This window comes from Saimiri boliviensis, chromosome 1 (genome assembly GCF_048565385.1).
Source record: "Saimiri boliviensis isolate mSaiBol1 chromosome 1, mSaiBol1.pri, whole genome shotgun sequence".
NCBI lineage: Eukaryota > Metazoa > Chordata > Mammalia > Primates > Cebidae > Saimiri > Saimiri boliviensis.
The window spans coordinates 113,346,978-113,369,154 of NC_133449.1; the positions used below are offsets into that span (position 1 = coordinate 113,346,978).

Sequence of the window (22,177 nt, forward strand, 5' to 3'; positions counted from 1 at the left end):
CAGTATGCAGAAGCGCTTTATGTGAACTTTCTACTGAGGATACTAAAAAGAGAGGCCAAGATTTAGTAACATCATTAATTTTTACTGTTTCATCAAGGACATTCTTCAGTGAAACATGCTCTTTGATACAAACTGCAAGGGGCCGTGAAGAGTGGAACGAATACTGGTATAATTCGGTACCACTGCCCTTATTCATACTGAGAAACCATCAGTTTTACCCACGTTTGCTTTTAAACAGTCATTACAAGTGTTGAACAGGAAGAAAGCAATCAATGTCTTAATACTTTTTAAAAGTAATAAATTATTTGTGTGTTTTATTTTCAATCAGCTTCTCAGGTTAAATTAGTATTCTTGTAAGAACAGTTTGGGCCATACATGGTGGTTGACACCTGTAATCCCAGCTATTTAGGAGGCCAAGGTGGGAGAATTATTTTGAATTGGGTGTTTGAGACCAGCCGGGGCAATGTGGCAAGACCCCATCTATCAAAAAAGACAAAAAACCAAAAAGAAAAGATCAGCTGGGCATGGTGGTATGGACATTTTGTCCCAGCTACTTGGGAGGCTGAGGCAGGAGGATTGCGTGAGCCCACGGAGTCAAGCCTGCAGTGAGTCAGGTTTGTACCACTGTGCTCCATCCTGGGGGAAAGAGCAAAACCCTATAATAACAACAACAACAACCAGTTCTGACATCATGGGTCTCCTAGGGAATCTCAGGGGTCCACCGACCACATTAGGAAAACCACTGGTTTCCTAAATAATCACATAATGTGTTAGTTTGTAAAGTTCATTAAAGACTGCCTTCTTTTAAAATGAAAAGGCAATTAAGTGTGTAGCTCAAACTACTTCAGCAAACATATAGTATAATAAAGAAAGATTTGGGAAATCTTAATGGATTCTAAAAAGTTCTAAAATCCTTATTGCCAACAACTACTGCTTCCTAAAATGTTCCTGTGTTCCACTCCACCATGAGGTTAGAGGAGTAAAAATAGACATAGCTTCTTACCATTGCCTGTTAGCGGGAGTCAGTATTTAAAGGCAAGTCTGGCTCATCAATGTAGAAAAGACTTCCCAGTTCAGAACGTGATGTGTTGATGAATAACAGGTCAAGAAACCCTCTGAAGGCCAGGATCCAGGAGAAAAACTGGCAACAACTGTTTTGGTGAACAAATTTTACCAAAGCAAACAAGAAGTATCTCCCTCCGCCCTCCATGCCCTACTCCCAGCAGATACTTTACTAAGATATTAACCATTTGTGAATTAATCTCTTAAATGCACATTCTTCTTTTATAGATATGCAAATAGATCTCTGGCTGTTTTTGATGAGCCAATACATCCACTTTCAGTAAGTGTCACTTTCTCTGAGGTTCTGTTTATGTCTTATGAAGTTGTGTTGATTTCATGATGAAGTCAAAATCATCCACCATTAAGTCTTCACTAAGTTGTGTCTAATCATCTTATGTAAGGAGTGTTGTAAATTGGTCACACTGGAGTAAGAGCTGACGTACAGCTTTGTTTAATTTGTGCACTAAGGGGAATAAACATACCATCCAAATAACAAAATGTGTCATTTTAAAAGATAAGTTTTTATAGCAGCAAACAATAAGAATATTTGTAAGTAGTCCTAACAAATATGAACGAACTCTGTGAATGGAATTAGAAAACAATTTAAAGTTAAATTTGTTTAAGTGCTATCAAAACTTAAAAACTTGCTGCTTCAGGCATATGATAGCCACAGGGCCACCTTAGCACCTATGGTTACACAAAACCAAAAATATTTTAAGATCCTGCCGTTTATATTTTTAGAACTAAAAGACATATTATCCCAGCAAGATTATTCTAAGGGACATGTGGGCACCAATTTTAACATCCCCATCTTAAGAGTACTTAAGAAGTTTTCTTGAATGAATATGTATATTGACTTTCTTCTTCTTTCAGCAAGAAAATATTCCAGGGAAATCCTTTGAGGATGATCCCACACGCAACTGCATTTTCAGTTATTTCTGTGCTCTTTCTAAAGTCACAAAACTAACAGCTCCAGGAGCAATCGTAGCATTGGTAAGCTATTTCTTATTTATAAAGCATCTTTAATAACTGGTCTCCTACACAGCGTATGACCGTGTTTCTAAATAAAAGTTCCTAAAGTTATCATCAGATCTTTTAAGAGAAACCTATGCAAACAAAGTAAATACACATATTAGAGTTTAATCATCGTCATGTTTTAAAATGATGCCATTGCTTTTCTTATCACAGAATAATTGCTACTGAAAGCAGCAGGAGAGACTTCTGGTTTCTCCCTCAACAGATTCCAATGTAGGTCTAAGCTGAGTTCCAGGCTGTATTTCCCCACAGTTCTGACCTGGAGCTGCTGCTCTGAATGCTTTGTTGTTCCTGTTGACCTCTTGTGCCTGTTCGGGAAATTGCCCAGGAATGTGGAACTACTAAGACTTGGACGTGGGCTTTGCTAGTTAGCCTGCCAAGCCATAGCTGTGTCCTTACCTCTACATGGTTCTCCCAGAATTCCTGTGGTGAGACTCATTCAGAATATAAAGTCCTGTTCAGATGGCTGGGATGGTTTGACCCTCCCCACACTAACCATGTGGTAGAGGAATGTCAACTACATGGCCTGGAGAGAAAGGATACTTAGAGCAGTACCCTCTCCTTCAGCATCCAGCTAGAGCTTAGGGGTGAAGGCCTCCGCTGGGCACCTGCATAGAAACCTCTCCATGAGCACTGGATCAGATGCAGGCCATTTCATGGAGCTGCAGCCATTGGGAATGCCCAGCACATGCTGGGGGGAAGCAGGAGTGGTACTTCCAGATGGAGAGAGAGAGAGAGCTGAGGCAGGAGGGAAAGCTGGATTGAAAGAAGGGGGACTTCACTGTATACAGGCTAAATTTGGAGTGCCTGTGAGATAGCAGAGTGACGTGTGCAGTCATTATTTGAATCAACGGAACTGGAACATGAATCTGAGCAGTGCAGTCATCATTTGGATGTATGGGACTGGAGCATGAATCTGAGCTGGCGGTAAGGAATGAAGAGTAAGAGTAGCTGCTCAAGGCGAGGCACAATGGCTTACACCTGTAATCCCAGCTCTTTGGGAGACCAAGTCAGGCCATCACCTGAGGTCAGGAGTTCGAGGTCAGCCTGGCCAACACTGTGAAACCCTGTCTCTTCTAAAAAATACAAAAAATTACCTGGGCATGGTGGTGGACCCCTGTAATCCCAGCTACTTGGGAGGCTGAGGCAGGAGAATCTTTGGAACCTGGGAGGCAGAGCTTGCAGTGAGCCAAGATTGCACCACTGCCCTCCACCCTGCACAACAACAGCAACATTCTGGGGAAAAAAAAGAGAAAAAGAGTAGTTGCTCAAATGCAAAGAAACTGTTTAGAATGAAAGTGGACAAGCCGGACATGGTGGGATACACCTATAGTCACAGCTACTCAGGAAAAGGGAAAAAAGAGAAGATGGACAAAAGATAACTCTGTAAAGACCACCAGCATGTGAGGGGCAAGCCCCCAGAAAAGAGCCAGAGTACGAGGAGGAAGAGCAGGAGAATGTGATAAGAACAAAGGGTTCGCGATAGGAAAGGCTGGGGTCACAGTGCTACAGGCTGCCAAGAAGGTCCCCATTCCATAAACACCCCTGGGATGCCAACCCTGTGTCACTCTTCTAAATGCTGGGGTAGAGAAGAGGACAGGTCGAGCACAGTCCTTGTCTTTATGAGGCATTTGTTTTAATGAGGAAAGCAGTTCTTTTTTTAGGTAATGGCAAATAGCAAAATGATAAAGCACGATTCAGAGACAGTGATGGGAGGGGCTCGCTGTTTCTGATAGAATGATCAGGAAGAGCCTCTCTAGAGAGGACACATCTGAGCAGTGACCTGACTATAAAGCGAGGATGATAAGGAATGCTGGCATTATAGGCAGTGGGCTGAGTGCCAAGACTGAGACAGGAACACATTTCACGTGTGTTCAAGGAACAGACAGCAGGGAGCCCGCCTGTGAGAGAAATGAAGGAAAGAATGGAAAAGATGCGGCTGCACAGGCGGAGCCGTCGCTCACAGGGCCCTTTGGCTTGCAGACCGGGGACGAAGTCGAGGTATTATTCCAGTTTGAAGCGGGGACTAATGGTAGATCTTGAGCAGGGCAGTGCAGCGTTCTTAATTTAGAGGTTATCCCAAGTGCTTGGGAGAGAGCAGTCCATAGTTGGGAGGGGGGTTGGGGCAGAGAAGAGGACTAAGTAGCAACTAGGCTGTTACAGGTGAGCCGTGGCACGTGGCGGCCCAGAACCTGAAGCAGGCAGCCTGCCAGTGAAGGTAGCCATGGAGGGATTATGCACGGATTAGAGGAGGGTAACTCACATGTAATTATTAGTCTCCAGGAGCTGGGCCAATGGCAATTTCCTGGACAAGATTAGGGCCAGGTTGGGGAGTGGAGCCTTGGGGTGAAGGGCTCTGGTTTGTGGGTGTGAAGGCTCCAGGGACCTCAGCAAGAGGAGTCTCAGGTGAGTGATGGGGTTGGGGGGGTGGTTAAGGTGAGATGGGAGGCAAGGAGCTGGCACCAGGGCATGACACTGTGAGCAAATGAGAGGATGTCATGGGGGAGCTGGGGAGAGCAGGATGGGAACAGGCAACACATTTGTATTGGGGAAAATCTCTGGCAGAGAGAGAGAAAGTCTTCAAGAAGAGGTGATTTGGGGAACAGTGTTCTGCAAAAGTGGATAGGATCCATCATGCTGATAGAAGAGTCAATGTTAAAAGAGAAACTTTCTCACTGACCCAGGAGGGCAAGTGGTATCGATGAGTGTCAGCGGGTCACTGGCTTACCAGTAAAGGTGACAGGAAGTTGAGGGCTTGCCAGTGCTGTTTCAGTGCTCTCTCATGAGTCCTGTGGAGTTGAACACTAGGAGGGAGGGTTATTCCTTGGAAAACCGACAGTGCAGGGTTTTAGAGAAAGGGAGCAGGATCTCTCATAAGAACATGTCATGTTCAAGGGCCATGTGATTTGGAAAACACAGTTGACTTTGGAGAACATTGCCAGATCTGAGCCACCGATCTGATAATGTTCAACAATAAATGAACTCTCTTAAAATAAACTGTTTTTCTTTCACCTTGATTCGAAGACCTCAAGTAGCATAGAGTCATACTCTTCTACAGAGCACCCTCTGAGGTAGCAACATCTCACAGCTTATCTCTGTAACCTTCCCTCAGCTGGTCCTTCTTCTAGTTCTTTATAGGATAGAGATTGGACAGATAGACAATCATTTCTGAGATTATCTCACAAACTGCTTGGCGGGTTTACAGCCACCCCAAGGATAGAGAGGCTGGCAGCTCTCTCTGCCTTCAAACCGCCAGAATTGACTGAATGCAGATACTGGAGGACAAGAAATAAGTTTTTGTGAAGTGATTGTGGAGACATGGAAAGTAGGGGCTGTGAGCAGGACCCTCCATTCCTTCACATGCGTTCCTCATCAAGGCTCTGGATACAGGGACTGTTTCTCAGCAACAGAGACCTGCCCTTGTCATGCTGTCTGCCCGGCAGCACTGGGAGGCACTCTTGACCTGCAGTTCCTAAGCCTGTGTCCCAAAAGCGGGTGAGTTGTTGTGAAAAGGAGAAGACAGCAGTGTTCTCATTATGACTTGGGTTCTACACGTTCTAGCATGGCACACCTGTAAAATTCCTATCTACCTGCCAGCCAGGTGTGACGCTGCACGCGGATGGCACTGTAGTGTTTCCTGAACAACCTTAATCTGCACCAGGCCTGTGTTTGTGCTGCCTTTCATGAGTGTGAAGGTGCTGAAGGTGCCTTTCTTCATGCTCACATCCCTGTGAATGAAATTGGCATGAAAATTTCTGTGGGCAGAGTATGCTGCAGAAGTATCTGACTATGACGGGGACTGGGCCTCTTGCTTTGTCTGAGCAAACTCTCTGCAGAACATGAGAATAAAAGGCACTTAACGTTCTGGCCAAAACCAGAAGTCTTTCATTCTTAAATGTTATCAGCACACTGAAACAGAACTGAAATCAAAGACAAGTGCTCTCTTTTGCAGGTGTACATTGAACGCCTTTTAACGAATGCTAACATCGATCTTTGTCCTACTAATTGGAAACAAATTGTCTACGGAGCCATGCTTCTGGCCTCCAAGTTTTGGGGAAATCGTCGTCACTGGAGTGCGGATGACAGCCAGAATCCCAAGGATGTTGCAGCTGAGACAATGTGAGTTTCTAAGGTTTTGGCAAACTTTGCCATCATTTTCCATGCCTCATTTGCTCTCCAAGTTATCAGTGTAAGAAATATCTTTATAGGTTTCCTTGTGCAGATAAAGGAAGTAGGCATAAGACCACAGACTTCAATCTATCCAGCTTTAGTATAACAGTTTATATTTTCCAGCATTAATGGGTAAGTCTTGAAGTGTTATTGTTGTAATAACTGGCTGATAAACTGAAGTGTTTTTCTGATTGTTTTTTGGAAAACCTCTTACAAGTGTGCTGTCAGAATGACACAGTGCAGTAAATATCTTTATAGCTTTTTAGAAGCCACCTGCCAGTTTCAGTCCCCTTTGAAGGGGTAAACATCAGGCCTTTGAAATAACTGGCCACTTTTCAGGTGTTAAGGCCTCGGGACTATGCAGAACTTACAGCTTTAACCTAAGTCACCCATTGTGTATTTGCTTTTGCTGGTCCTTGTCTCCCCCTTTAATCTGAAGATCTGCTTTTATAGGAACCTTGAGATATGATGTTAAATAGCTACAGATTTCTCTGCCCTGGCTCCTCCCCATTAACCTTGCATGTGTTTGGAAATCGGTCTGATGAGTTAGAAGCTTGCACGTTCACCTCCCGCAGTGTGAGAAGCATTTCTGGGGCATCACGCCATGCCCACCACACTCACAGGCTCCCTGGGTACTCAGACATTCACAGAAGCAGGCTCGGGGCCAGTAGTTGTTTATGAGAGTCTGGGAGCTGTGCAGGGTCATGGAGTTCCTCCCAGATGCACCAACATGGCACTGCAACACAGCTTCCCCAGGGTTCCCTTCCCATTTGGCCTTATGACTGCTGTGAAGTGAAGGGCCCTGAAGCAGGCAGGCAGGGTGAGCAAGGGGGCATTTCCAGCAGAGCTGCCCTGGGTGCCCGCTGGACAGTGAGGACAGCTGTGTCAGCCGCATCTGGTGCAAGACAATGGAGCAGCTCTTGTTTACGTTGACCAGCAGAAAAGACAATGCCAGGCAGTGGCACAAGTTAGTTTTGTGATCCATCTTTGCCCGTGACTCCACATAGGAGGACTGCTATTCAGAATCACCTCAGTGTATGGCTGCAATTGAAGATACAGTTTATATTGTAGATACACTGCAGTGTGTATGTATCTACATTCAATCCCTTGTGCACAGGAGTTCAGACCTGCTGGGTAACACAGTGAAGCCTGTCCGTACAAAAAAATTTTAAAAAAATTAGCCAAGTGTGTTGGCAGGTTCTGTAGTAGTCCCAGCTACTTGGGAGTCTGACGTGGAAGAATTGCCTGAGCCTGGTAACTTTAGGCTGTAGTGAGCTGTGATCACGTGACTGCACTTCAGTCCTGGGTGAGGGAACCAGACTCTCTCTAAGAAACAAACAAACAAACATTTTTGTCACCACTTTGCTAATAGTATAAACCAAGTGATAATTGTGATATTTGGGGGAGCCATTTTAGCAAAGAGTATGACAGCAAATGAATTTGAAACAAATGGAAGTACTTTGAAAGCTGCAAATGCTAAAGGGAGTTTAATCATAGTCATCCACTGCAAACTGTTCCCTAAAAGGAAGCAAGATTTGTGACTGCCTGATTTCTCCTTCTCTGCTGCCTAGCCAGAGCTGATTTATCAGTACAGGATAATTGCAATGGAGAAAGTGTTTAATTCATGCAGAGATAGATGTACAGGAGACCAGAGTTTGACTATTACTGAAATTAGTCTCTCTGAAAACTCTGGGATGGTTTTCGAAAAAAGTAATTTGGTGTGTAGTGTGTCAGAAAGTGGGGAGTGCTGACAGATCAGGTCAGCGATGAAATCATAGGGGAACGTTGAAGCTGTCCTCCTGCATTGAGTTGGCTGCTGGGTTGGGGCCAAAAAACCAGATGAGCCACGTTGATTTGTTAGGGTGGTGTCACCTGATCCCAGTACAACGTCTGCAAAATATCTCAAGCACTCAATTTAGGTTTTACAATAGTGATGTTATTCCCAGGATCAATATGGGCAGGTTCAAATTCTTGCAGCCTTCAGCCTCATGACTCCTAAGCCACAATTTCTAATCTTGTGGCTAATTTATTCATTGTGGAAAGGTCATCTATCTAGTTCCCAGGTGGGAAAGGGGTTTGTTTTGGGAAAGGGTTGTTACCATCTTTGGTTACAAAGTTAAACTACAAACTACATTCCTTCCAAAGTTAGTTTGGCCTCTGTGTAGGAAAGAACAAGGACAGCTTGGAGGTTAGAAGTGAGATGAAGTCACATCAATCCTCTTTCACTGTCATCATTTTCTCCGTTACAATTTTTGCAAAGGTGGTTTCAAATTTGTAATCATGAACACTTAGTTCTGCCATTTTGGCAGCTGAATTGTTCTCAAAACCTGCAGCTAAGCTGGCTGAGGCTCTGATTTCCAGTCACAAGATCAGAGAGCATGCAGGGATAAGTGCAGGTTTCCACAGAAGTGAGCTCCAGAAGCAGTGGAGGCAGAGGCCAGCCCCAAGAAGACAGGTTCCAAACAGAGCTGTTTGTGTGTGAACGGAGATATACCGGGAGCTATGGTCTGAACAGGCTGCTTCTGTTTGTGATCTTGGGAAGCTGAAAAGCATTACGTCCAAGCATTTAATAGACATGTGTCTCACCCTACTCCTCTTGACTATTTGCAATGATCCCATTTTGAGTGTCAGTTTAACAGATAAATAACTGCTCTCCCTCAGATTTTTCTTAAAACGTTCCAACATCGATGTGTCTCCCCGGAATATATATCTTTTCTAGAGAGTTAAACTGAGTAGCCACTATGCAGAAATGCTGTGTTGTAAAGGGTATGCTGTTCAGTCAACTAGCTGTTTAAAAACCCAGAAATCGGCCGGGTGCGGTGGCTCAAGCCTGTAATCACAGCACTTTGGGAGGCCAAGGCGGATGGATCCCGAGTGGGGATCCCGGATGGATCCCCCTCGGGTGGATCCCGAGGTCAAGAGATCAAGACCATCCTGGTCAACAAGGTGAAACCCCGTCTCTACTAAAAATACAAAAAATTAGCTGGGCATAGTGACGCGTGCCTGTGATCCCAGCTCCTCAGGAGGCTGAGGCAGGAGATTTGCCTGAACCCGGGAGGCGGAAGTTGCGGTGAGCTGATTGCGCCATTGCACTCCAGCCTGGGTAACAAGAGAGAAACTCCACATAAAAAGAAAAAAAAAAAAAAACAGAAATCTTAGAAGATGAATCGGCTGTTCACAGAATACTTTTCTTCAGTGATTAAACCTCTATGAATAGCTACGTTAATTCTGGGAAGTGCCATTAATTTCTGTAGTAAGTCACGACCTGATTACCTGTCTATACAAATATTGTTTCATTTACATTTCTATAGACCTAAGGATACGTGAAGAGGATATTAATTTTAGAAGGAGGTTCAGTTGGATTTTACGTTCAGCAAATGAGATCCCCACATCTTGACTTAGAGTCTAACTGCCCTCCACTTTCAAGCATTTGCTTACTTGGCCAATGGGTAAAATGTTAAAAACCTTCAAACCAAGAAACCAAATGTATTGTTCAGATATTGATCATTTTTAAGCAATTAACTCATTACAGGGCTTACTCTGAAAGCAGCCAGAATGACTCTAACTGTGTACCTATTAATTTAGCTTTGGTGAGGGCAGCTGGATGACCGTGAGGCAGAGGACGGCTCCCAGTGCTTTCCTCTCCCATTGCCTCCAACTCCCCCACATTCTGTTCTGTCCAGGGGTGACAGATGCCGAGTTCTTCAGGGTTGCATTCCCAACTCAAGAGCAACACTGCATGTGTTAAGGCCAGGGCCCTACTATAAATCACATTATAATATGAGTTTAGCCAAAATGACTCTCCTTGACTTTTCTGCCTTTCAAATTGGAAATGTTATTCTTCCCCAGTCTCTTCCTAATATTAAGGTGAGCAGAAACTTGCATTATGCCTCCTTGACACAGCCTGGTGTGCTGGAGCAGAGGGAAGGGGATTCTTTTTGCCATAAAATGTATCTTGCTTATGTATTTATTTGGGATCAATTCTCCTTGTAGCCTTACAGTTTTTCATCCTCTGAGGTAATAGGGTGGCTCTCCATGGGTCCCCTTGTTGCCATGGTGATGCGCCCCATCTTCCTGTTGGTGCTTCTCTACTTCAGCAACTCCCTTCCTGTTATTGTCCTGGGAAATATGCCTGGAGCTTCTTCAGAGCTAAGAAATGGTACCCATCATTCCTGTCATCTCATCACCATTGCGGGGTTTGTGAGTGAGCTTGGAGTCTGAGTTGCGCAGCTGCCCTAAGGGAACTGTGAAGAATAAGCCCCGAGGCAGCAGCAGGAGTGCAGAAGAGGCTTCCACCTCTCCCTCATCCCAAACTTGGGCTGCTGGGATGCGGAGGAGACCCCAAGCAGCTGTGCCTTGTTTGGACATTAGTGTAAGGACCCAACCACTCAGCCTTTATTTGTTTCAAAACAGAACTTTGAGCATCCTAGTAGCTCAGAATATTTTTAAAGATAACCCACTTGACTAAAATTGCCCTGTGTTCGCTTTATTGTGTTTCTCCTCCCACAGGAGTAAGATGGAGAAGAGTTTTTTGGAGCTACTTGAGTTTAATATTCATGTGTCTGCCAGTGTTTATACGAAATATTACTTTGACCTGCGTGCCTTGGCATACGACCATGACCTGTGTTTTCTATTTAGTTTTCTTCGCAAAGATAAAGCAGAGAGATTGAAGGTAAGGCTGTGAAGTCACTTAGTGGAGCTTCCCATTGGCCGCAAAAGCCAACATCTGTGACAAAATCATATTAAATAGTGATTAGGAAAATGAAAGCCTTAAAATTAACAGACCAAAGTGCTTACTTTTTTGGCATCATATTTCAAGTCTTTTATGCATTATACAAGAATCATTATTATTATTATTATTATTATTATTCTTTTAGGAGAAGGAGTTTCGCTCTTGTTGCCCAGGCTGGAGTGCAATGGTGCGATCTCAGCTCATTGCAACCTCTGCATCCTGGGTCCAAGGGATTCCCCTACTTTGCCTCCTGAGTAGCTGGGATTATGTGCAGGCACCATGATGCCCGGATATTTTGTATTCTCATTAAAGACAGGATTTCTCCATGTTGGTCAGGCAGGTCTCGATCCCTGACCTCAGCTGATCTGTCCACCTTGGCCTCCCAAAGTGCTGGGATTACAGGGATGAGCCCCTGCACCAGGCCATGGATCTGTATTTTAAAACGTTATTGATATTCTCACTCCTTTGACCATAATTCAGAATAATTTTTGTTAAATTTAATCTGTTCTTAATGAGTTTCTTTTTATTTTCTACCTGCATTTTTCTTTTTATTTTAATCTGTTCTTAATGAGTTTCTTTTTATTTCATGAATAAATACAGTTGTATTCCTAATTATATCTAAATAGACAATGCACTTACTGCTCTTGACTGTCTTTTACTTCAGCAATTTACAATGTCGTGTCCTTGTCTATTCTGTATATCTCGGTGCAGTCCCAGGAGTTTATCGGACAAAGCAGTAGTGGCTGAGAGACTTGTGCTTAAACTGTATAAGGTGCCAGTGTTTCAAGTACTAGGTGTAGGAACGACATGAGCTTTCAGTGAAAATGGCTTCATGGGACAATGTAAGATTTATGGTTTATGACTCTTGGTGAGTACACAGGGAAATTCCAACTGAGACAGACACATTTAAAACTGGCATTGTCTCTGGTGTCTCGGTGGTACTTTGGAATAATACATTTCTCTACCACAATGTGCAAGTAAAGTAGCACCTTGTGGTGCTTCAATCATTAGACTTCTTGGGTGTTCTCAAGCAGCCCAGCACGCACCTGCCTCATTAAAATCTGCTTGGAGTGTGTAGTAACTACTAAGGATTCGGTAGAATTTGAATCACTGAGTAAGTTGATTGTTTGGCACAAGTGTATGTTGATTATGCTGAAGGAACAAGTGCACAGGTAACAGATAATATTGTTACAAGCTTGTCACAATACTCTGAAAATCTTTTGGAGCCCTATTTTATTTTTTATGTGACAGTATCACCAAGCAATGAGCCCAACTTTCAACCTATAAAGTAAGTTTGTCTTGCCTCTGGCAATCTTTTCATAGCTCTTAAAGGAGACTACCTTAGTGAATGGGCAGGGAGTTGCATCCTCAGAACCTGGCACTGTAAAACTCAGCCAAAGCAGCTACAAGGGAAGCCTCCAAAGGAATCTCTATGTGTGGTTTCTCATCAATGATGCCTTTTTAAAAATGTTGGAGCCTTTTTAAAAATTGTACCCATTTTCTCTTTAATTGACTTTCCTAGGCTATGTCACCACCATGTGAATACAAAGACTTGCACAAAGATGTCGCCACTGTGAGAAGGGCCGCCAGCATGGATTTCATCGCTATTCGGCATTCTAATGCCATCTTACCTTAAAGACAGAAATTAGCATTATAAGATCCTGGACTCGTCAACTGTAAAGACTACAAAATATCACTTCTATTGCTGAAAAAGTCCAGGAAAATTAGGATCTTCTTTTTTTATATTTTTTTTTAATTTTTTTTGTTGTCGTTGTTGCTATTGTTGATTTTGTTGTTGTTGATTAGGATTTTCATAGAGCACAGATTTCTTCAGATAACCATACTGTGAATCTCGGTGATGGTGGCATGAAGAGTGGGTGCCAGGTGCTACCTAAACTTCTTGTTCCACTGAGTCCAGATGGCATTCCTAGGGCACTACCTTCTTGAACAACTCTTGGGGAAGACTACTGTCACATGGACACACCACATCCCAGTGCAGAGTCAACAGTCACCCACAGTCCCAAGCAGGTGACAATCTGAACTGAGCTGGAATTCAAAAAACTATAGAATTGGCCCCAGATTTGTGAGAGTGCCTGGGTTTGGATCTCTGTCCACAGAGGCACTGAATGCACGATGGCCCGAAACAACAAGTGTGGGAAGATAGAATGCATGGGGACAAGGCTGTCATTACTCCAAGTTCCATGGGGGCTCAGGCCTGTTCATCTCGTCTTTGAAGGGAATCTGTACATGTGAAATGAGGCTCCCACCTCATGGTAATAAAGGGAGAGACGAAATCAGCTCATCTTCCCCCAGGACCATACTGGTCATACCAAAACACAGAGTCTTGCTGTGTTGCCAGGCTGGAGCACAGTGGCGAGATCTCCAGTCCCTGCAACCTCTACCCCCCGGGTTCAAATGACTCTCCTGCCTCAGCCACCCAAGTGGCTTGGACTACTGGCATGAACCACCAACCCAGCTAATTTATATATTCTTAGTAGAGACAGGGTTTCATCATGGTGGCCAGGATAGTTTTGATCCCTTGACCTCGTGATCTGCCTGCCTCAGCCTCCCAAACTGCTGGGATTACAGGTGGGAGTCACCGTGCCCGGCCTCTTGCATTTACGTTCACAATAAAGTGGTTTGGAATATTCCACTGTTGATTTGTGATTTCCTCCTCCAAACATAGTCTGTGGCTCTGTATACATAACTGAATATTTTCATGTATCGATATTTTGTGTCTGAAGATGAAATATTAAATGAAACATGTTAAAATGTTTCATGCAAAGCCTTCGGTGCTTGTAGCGTCTACTCTTTGGTGAATACACAAATTCATCTATTTTAAATATTAACATTTGTATTAGATGTGATAATGATATTTTTTTTCTCAGCTTCACTTGTTAGATAGTTACGTATGTTCTTTCATAATTAATGATATTGTATCTGATATTTGATGTAAAAAACTCCTAGAATATTTGGAATTGATAATTGAAATTAAACAGCAAAATGAGAACTGCTGAAACCTAGTGATAATGTACTTATGATGGGTTTATTATCTATGATCTCTTTCATTATTAATTTTTAAAGTTTCCGTGGAAAACTGTACTAAGAACTTAAAATTGTCTATAAAACCCTTCGTGCCCTGCGCTTTAGCTCCAATGCATAATGAATAAAGGAAAATGGATTTTCCTTCAGGAATTCTGCTGGACTCTTCCTTTCTTTTCCCTTTAACCTGGGGGCAGGGTCTTCAGGTCACCATGGGGTGAGGTGACCATGAATGGCGTCCCTAGAACTGCCGCTGGGAGGAGTGTGTATGTGGAGATGGGTTTCGTGGTCACGTTTCTTCCTCGGGTCTTTCTGGTTGTGATGGTGGCTTTGAGGATGGTTTCTGAGGATCCTCTCCAGGGGATTCCTCCACCTTTGGTGTCTCCCTTGGGGGAAGGCCCGAGAATATCTGGAGAGGGATTCCTAGGGTCACCCCTGTGTGACGGAGGTGCCTTGTGCGGGTCCAGAAAGCCGCGTTTTTGGGGCGGTGGAGCCTCATCTCCCATGTAGGGTGGGCGGGATGTCTGAGGGAGTGCTGGAGGAAAGCCCTGTGTGTCGTGGTCGCTGTGCAGTCTCAGTACAGCCCTAGACCTGGGGAAGTCATGATGGAGACTCAGAGGTGCTTGGGGCAGGGAAAGGGGTAGCCGAGGCAGTCACCAAGGTGTGACAGCATCGCTGATGCCAGGAGGCAGTTTGGGGAGGGGTCTTTGGAGGGGAATAATTGTGGAGTCTCCACAGGCGGGGAAAGTGTGAGGGTGCTCCAAGGCTGGAGGTCAATGCGGGGGTAGGTGGAAATAACCTAGGGAAGCTCTCAGGAGAGTAATGGGCCCCACAAGCGTTGGGGTGGAAGGAAGGCGCCTAAACAGGTCCTGTCTTGCAGGGCCCTTCTGCAGGGTGTCTCAGAGATGGATCTCTGGGGCTCCTGAATTCACCGATACCCTGGGTGGGGTGTTTTCCAGGGTCAGACCTTTCCAGGTCCTGGAGCAAGGAAATGAAACTGGCTTCTTCCTCCCCACCGCCTGGTTGCTGCTTGGCAAACAACCTTCGGGGAGTGCCATGGCTCCTGGCATTCCCTGACAGGCCACAGAAGCGGCTCAGGGCTGGGCCCAGATCAAGGGGTCCTCTTAGATATTTATATTTGATGTTGAAAGTGACATGGGAATAAAGGCTTCATCTGCGCTTTTGTTTCTAGTCTCAAACTCCATTTTGCTGTGTCATCTTCAGCAACATTTCCCTCTTAGGGCCTCATATTTCCTATATATTTTGTGGGAAATCTGGAGTTTGGAACATGAGTTACCTGTATCAGGACTCAGTATAACATCTATAAATGGCTGGTAGGACATGAACCAGACTTAATTTATTTATTTATTTATTTACTCATTTATTTATTTATTTAGAGATGAAGTTTAGCTCTTGTTCCATTGCCCAGGCTGGAGTGCAGTGGCAGGATCTCAGCTAACTGCAACCTCCATCTACCGGGTTCAATAGATTCTCCTGCCTCAGCCTCCCAAGTAGCTGAGATTACAAGCACATGCCACCACCCTCCAGTTATTTTTTATCTTTATTTTTATTGTTTGTATTTTTAGTAGACACGGGTTTCACCATGTTGGCCAGGCTGGTCTCAAACTCCTGACCTCAGGTGATCCACCCACCTCAGACTCCCAAAGTGCTGGGATTACAGACATGAGCCACCACTGCCAACGAGGGCATGAACCAGATCCATGACACTCAAAATGTGCTCCACTAGCCAGCACTCACCTCACCTGGGAGCTTATTAAAAATACAGAAGAAACAGGTGAGGTGGCTCACCCTTGCAATCCCAGCACTTTGGGAGGCCAAGGTGGCCGAATCACTTGCGGTCAGGAGTTCAACACCAGCCTAGCCAACATGGAGAAATCCCATCTCTACTAAAAATATAAAAAAATCTTAGCCAGGTATGATGGCCGGCGCCTGTAATCCCAGCTACTGAAGAGGCTGAGGCAGCAGAATCTCTTGAACTCGGGAGGGAGCACAGAGTGAGACTCCACCTCAAATCAATAAATATTTTTAAAAATTAAAAATAGCAAAAAAATAAGAAAAATAAATAAAAAATAGCTTTCTTGTCGTGGCCTGCACACTGTGGGCTCGTGGGTCTCTGAGACCTGAAAATTGAGTGTTTTCACACCCCAGGGGCTTCCTCTGGCAGCTCTGCAGCTGTCACCATGCCACAGAATGAATATATTGAATTACACTGGTAACGCTATGGATACCATTTGGATGACAGTGAGAAAAAGAGAAAGAAGGAAAGTCCTGAGGCTCATCAACGTTCAAAGAAGGCAAAGAAAATGATTGGTCTGAAAGCTAAGCTTTACCATAAACAGTGCCGTGCTGAGAAAATACAAATGAAAAAGACTATCAAGATGCATGAAAAGAGAAACACCAAACAGAAGAATGATGAAAAGACTCCACAGGGAGCAGTATCTGCCTATCTGCTGGACAGAGCGGGGCAACCTCAAGCTAAAGCACTTTCCAGTATGATTAAACAGAAACGAAAAGAGAAGGAGGGAAAATGGGAAGTCCCTCTGCCTAAAGTATGTGCCCAGGGAGAAACAGAAGCATTGAAAGTTATTCGAGGGCCAGGCATGGTGGCTCAGGCCTGTAATCCCAGCACTTTGGGAGGTCAAGTGGGTGGTTCACAAGTTCAGGAGTTCAAGACCAGACTGGCCAACATGGTGAAACCCCATCTCTCCTAAAAATACAAAAATTAGCTGGGTGTGGTGGCAGGCGCCTGTAATCCCAACTACTTGGAAGGCTAGGCAGAGAAGTGCTTCAACGCGGGAAGCGGAGGTCGCAGTGAGCCAAGATGGTGCCACTGCACTTCAGACTGGGTGACAGAGCAAGACTCTGTCTCAAAAAAAATTAAAATTAAGGAAAGAAACAGTGGGATTATCCTGGGAGTACAATGGAAAGAAACCCTAATACCACAGCTATACAGCAGACCTAAAAGCAATCAGTCTTCATTAGACGTCAAAGAACTCTATGAAAACTATTCTAAAGACGAATGTAGATACCATAAACTATATGGTTAAAAACTTAAAAGTACAAGCTCTGAGGTAAAGCAATGCATTTTTTTAATCAAAAGGCAAAAAGAACCCACAAAAATCAACTATATAAAAGCCATGTTCCATAAAGGAACGTATAGCACTTTTACACAATTAGCATGTAAGAAATGATGCATGATGCTTGCTTTTCTTCTTATAATTTTTGTATTTTTAGTATAGATAAGCTTTCACCATGTTGGCCGGGTTGGTCCTGAACTCCTGACCTCAAGTGATCCACCTGCCTCAGCCTCTCAAAGTGCTAGGATTACAGGTGTGAGTCACCGCACCTGGCTGGCAAATAAAGAACAAGCTTTCTGAGTAACACAAGCAAACCTCCCACAGTTAATTCAGAGTTGAGGACCACTTACACTGCCGAATTCACGCTCAATCACTTTAGATTCATGAAAGGTACAGGTGATAATCATGTCTCCTTTGTTTTTTCCTTAACTAAAATCGAACCTGTCATTTATGAACTTCTTTTCTTATCAGCCTTTGCCTATTAACTTATATTAAAGAATAATCTGGGCTACGCACAGTGCCTCACGCTTGTAATCCCAGCACTTTGGAAGACCGAACAGGGGTGGATCACGAGGTTGGGAGTTTGCGACCAGCCTGATCAACATGATGAAACTCCGTTTCTACTAAAAATACAAAAAATTAGCAGGGCATGGTGGCGCGTGCCTGTAATCCCAGCTACTCAGGAGGCTGGAGCAGGAGAATTGCTTGAACCCGGGAGGCCGGGGTTGCAGTGAGCCAAGGTCACGCCACTGCACTCCAGCCTGGGCGACAGAGTGAGACTCCGTCTCTAAAAAAAAAAAAAAAGAACAATTCGAAAACTAAGTTGAGGTTTAATTTCTTTCCCTTTTTTCCTTCTTTCCTTCTCGCAATAAAAAATCGGGAGGTTGTTATTTGACTATACTTACCAAAACCTTATAGTCACTGAAAATTATAAGTTAAAATACTAATAAGCAATTATAATTTCCTATTGTTTCAACTATTTTTTCTTACCTTTACAGGAACTCTACATTTTAAATATTATTAAATTTTAAATTATACATTTTATGAACTAGTATGTCATTTAGAAATTCACTTTCGCTTCTATAGTTTTTATTATTAAAAATTTATTTTTCAAATTTTTTATTTTTCTAAATTTTTAGTAGAGATGGGGTTTCACCATGTTGGCCAGGCTGGCCCTGAACTCCTGACCTCAAGTGATCCACCTGCCTCAGCCTGTCAAAGTGCTGGGATTACAGGCATGAGTCACCACGCCTGGTGACTGGCGAGGTCACTGCTCACTGCAGCCTCCGCTTCCCAGGCTCAAGCAGTCTTCCCACCTCAGCATCCCAAGCAGACGGGACAACAGGCACGCACCACTGAGGCAGCAAAACAGGATCTGGAGGCGGGGAACATAAAGTCGATCTCACACTTGGGCTGTAACAGGAAATATCCTCTCCACAGAGAACAGGCCAAGTAAATGGCTCTGTAACCTTACCGTTTCTCTGAAAACGTGGCGATGTCTCCACTTGCCCGGGGTGCATTCCAAGGGAGTTCTGCCATATTCTGCGAGCAACTGGGGTCCGATCTAAACTTTTCATGGGAAAAGTACTGCGGTCGTGGGATGAAGTTACGTAGGAGTAAGGGGGAAAACCACGTCGCCGAAGTGACCGGTGAAACTGTCCTACAGCCCCTGGTCCGTGCGGCTCGGGCCGGGAATCTGCGGCGCAGGTGGCGGCTCCTGGTGCTGCAGCGGGCTCGGGGCGGCGGCGGATGCGGCGGAGGCGGAGGCCAAGGTGATGCGCAGCCGCTGGAAGCCACTGGAAACCGCTGGGCGGGCGGCAGGGCACCTCCAGGCCGGCCGCCAGCTTGGCCTTGTTGGCGCGGGTTCGGCGCTCGAGGTGCACGAGCAGCTGCGGCTGGCCGCGGCGGAAGTGCGGGCTGCGGAAGTGGTGGAGGGGCCGGTCCCGCCGTCCCGCCGCCCCCCGGCCCCGGCCCGGACCCGGCCTCGGCCCGCCCTGCACCACCTTGTGGAAGCCGGAGACGTTGAGCTGGCGGATGAAGCTGGTGAAGTTGGTGGTTTTGAAGAGCTCAGGCTCGGCCCCGGCCCCGCGGCCCGCCGCCGCCCCCCGGCCCGGGCGGGCTGAGCAGCTCCACCTCGAAGAGCGGCTGGTGGATGAGCAGCCCCTCGCCGCCGCCGTCCCAGCGGGTGGACCGTTACCACGGGCTGTTCACCAGACGCCACCGTTCGGCGGGGAAGTTGTTGGGGTTGATGGGGATGGAGAGCGGCGCCTCCTGCATCGCCCCGCCCGGCCCGGACCTCGCGCCCACCCACCCAGCCTACCTCTCCCTCCCCGTGCTCGATTCCCGCCCCCGACCCCCGCCGCGGCCTTCGCCTCGCCCTGTGGGCTCCTGCCTGCCCGGCCGCCGCGGACCCCATGAATGTCTTTTGACAAGTGTCCGTTCTTGTCTTTTGTCCATTTTTTAATGGAGTTGTTTGTTTTCTGATTAAAATTGTGTTAATTTCTTTATAGATTCTGGATGACACTTTTGTCAGGTGCATCGTTTCTAAAATTTTTCTCCCATTCTGCAGGTTGTCTGCTTACTCTGTTGACAGTTTCTTTTGCTGAGCACAATCTCTTTAGCTTCCTTAGGTCCCATGCGTGTATGTTTTCGTTGCAATAGCTTTTGGAGACTTAGTCTGGAAAAATTTGCTGTGGTTTATGTCCAGAATGGTATGTCCTGGAGGGTTTTTGTTTAGGATTTTCATAGTTTTCGATTTTGTAATGTAGGTCCTTAATTCATCTTAAATTGATTTTTTCTATGATAAAAGGAAGTGGTCCAGTTTGAATCTTCTGCATATGGCTAGCCAGCATAGTTTGAAAAGTTGGGTAATGTGTTGCCTCCAGCTGTATTCTTTTTGTTTAAGATATCTTTGGCTATTCGGACTGTTTTTCGGATTTACATAAATTTTAAAATACTTTCTTTTCTCATTCTGTGACAAATGACTTGGTAGTTTGATATAATAGTATTGAATCTGTAAATTACTTTGGACAGTGAGGCCATTTTGACATTATTTCTTCCCATTTACGAGCATAGAATGTTTTTCCATTGGTTTGTATCATCTCTGGTCTCTTTCTCTTTCGTTCTTTCTTTCCTTCCTTCCTTCCTTCATTCAACTTTCCTTCCTTCCTCCCTCTCTCTTTCTTCCTTCTTTCCTTTCTTTTTTCTCTTTCTTTCCTTCTTTCTTTATTTCTTCTTTCCTTCTTTCTTTTCTTTCCTCTTTCCTTCTTTCTTTTCTTTTTCTTTCTGATGGAGTTTCACTCTTTTTCCACAGGCTGCATGGAGTGCAATGGCATGATCTCAACTCACTGCAACGTTCACCTCCCAGGTTCAAGTGATTCTCCTGCCTCAGCCTCTCGCGTGGCTGGGATTACAGGTATGCACCACCACACCTGGCCAACTTTGTATTTTTAGTAGACATGGCGTTTCTCCAGGTTGGCCAGGCTGGTCTCGAACTCCTGACCTCAGGTGATCTGCCTGCCTCGGCCTCCCAGAGTGCTGGGATTACAGACAAGAGCTACGGTGCCCAGCCATCATCTCCGATTTCTTACGGCAGTGTTTTTTGATTCTCACTGTAGAGATCTTTCACCTCCATGGTTAGTTGTATTCCTAGGTATTTCGTTCTTCTTGTGGCTGTTACGAGTGGGGGTGCAGAATGGATTTGCCTCTCAGCTTGGACATTGTTGGTGTATAGAAATGCCGCTGAGGAATACCATTTAAGAATTGCCACCTAGTTTTTGACAGTGGTTGAACTAATTTACACTCCCACCTGCAGGATATACATGTTCCTTTTTCTCCATAACCTTGGAGAGAAAAAAATGCCACGTTTTGTACAATGCTTTTGTATCCTGAGACTTGATAATCACCTGAAGTTATGTATCTGTTCTAGGAGCCTTTGGGCAGGGACTGAAGGGATTTCTAGGTATGGAATCATGTTGTTACATTGTTTGTGAAAAGAGATATTTCACTTCCTCTCTCCTGGTTGGATGGCTTTTCTTTCTTTCTCTTGCCTGCTTGCTCTGGCCAGGACTTCTGGTACTGTGTTGAATAGGATGACAGTCGACATCCTAGTCTTGTTCTGGTTCTCTGGGGAATGGTTCCAGCTTTTGCCCATTCACTATGATGGTGGCTGTGGGTTTGTTATAGATGGCTCTTACTATTTTGTGAGATGTTTCTTCAATCCCTAGTGTTTTGAGGATTTTTAACATGATAGATGCTGAATTTTATGGAAAGCCTTTCTGCATCCTTTGACATGACCATGTGGATTTTGGTTTTATTTCTCTTTATGTGAAGAATCACATTTATTGATTTGCATATGCTGAACCAGCCTTACAGGAATAAAGCTTCCTTGTTCATGGCAGATTAACTTTTTGATGTGTTGCTGGATTTGGTTTCTCAGTATATTGTCGAGGTTTTTCTTTCCTGTTTTTGAGATAGAGTCTCAGTCTTGTCGTTAGACTGGAGTGCAGTGGCACAATCTCTGCTCACTGCAACCTCCGCCTCCCAGGGTCAAGTAATTCTCCTGCCTCAGCCTCCCAGGTACCTGGGACTACAGGTGTGCGCCACCACACCCAGCTAATTTTCTGGTGTTTTAGTAGAGATGGGGTTTCACCATGTTGGCCAGGATGATGTTGATCTTCTGACCTCGTGATCCACCTGCGTTGGCCTCCCAAAGGGCTGGGATGACAGCTGTGAGCCAACCCGTCTGGCCTTTGTTGAGATTTTTTCATCTATGTTCATTAAGATAATGGCCTGAGATCTTCTTTCTTCATTGTATCTTTGCCAGGTTTCGGTATCAGGATCATGCTGGCCTTGTAGAGGGAGTTAGGGAAGAGTTTCTTCTCACTGTTTGAACAGTTCCAGCAGAAGTGGTATCAACTCTTTTTTATACATCTGGTAAAATTCAGATGTGAACCCATTTAGCCCTGGGATTTATTTTGATTGATAAACTGCTACTGCCTAGATTGCAGAGCTCATTATTGGTCTTTTTTGGGATTCA

The 22,177-nt window shown here is 44.8% G+C and overlaps 3 protein-coding genes across 3 annotated transcripts in view; 1 reads left to right on the forward strand and 2 right to left on the reverse strand.

The window, feature by feature from the left end:
• LOC141581415 (uncharacterized) overlaps window positions 1-22,177 on the reverse strand; it is a 578,148-nt gene that overhangs the window by 308,954 nt on the left and 247,017 nt on the right. The window lies entirely within an intron of this gene.
• On the forward strand, window positions 596-14,154 carry LOC141581910 (cyclin-Y-like protein 1B). The gene is made up of 5 exons (XM_074389129.1): window positions 596-1,342; window positions 1,936-2,055; window positions 6,050-6,216; window positions 10,777-10,939; window positions 12,522-14,154. Exons 3-5 carry the CDS (start codon window positions 6,128-6,130, stop codon window positions 12,633-12,635), a joined length of 366 nt encoding a protein of 121 aa, XP_074245230.1. The 5' UTR covers window positions 596-1,342; window positions 1,936-2,055; window positions 6,050-6,127; the 3' UTR covers window positions 12,636-14,154.
• LOC141581718 (heat shock factor protein 5-like) lies at window positions 15,829-20,978 on the reverse strand. Its single transcript, XM_074387982.1, has 4 exons — window positions 20,948-20,978; window positions 19,460-19,585; window positions 18,614-19,342; window positions 15,829-18,514 (listed from the first exon to the last, which is right to left on the reverse strand). Exons 1-4 carry the CDS (start codon window positions 20,976-20,978, stop codon window positions 18,414-18,416), a joined length of 987 nt encoding a protein of 328 aa, XP_074244083.1. The 3' UTR covers window positions 15,829-18,413.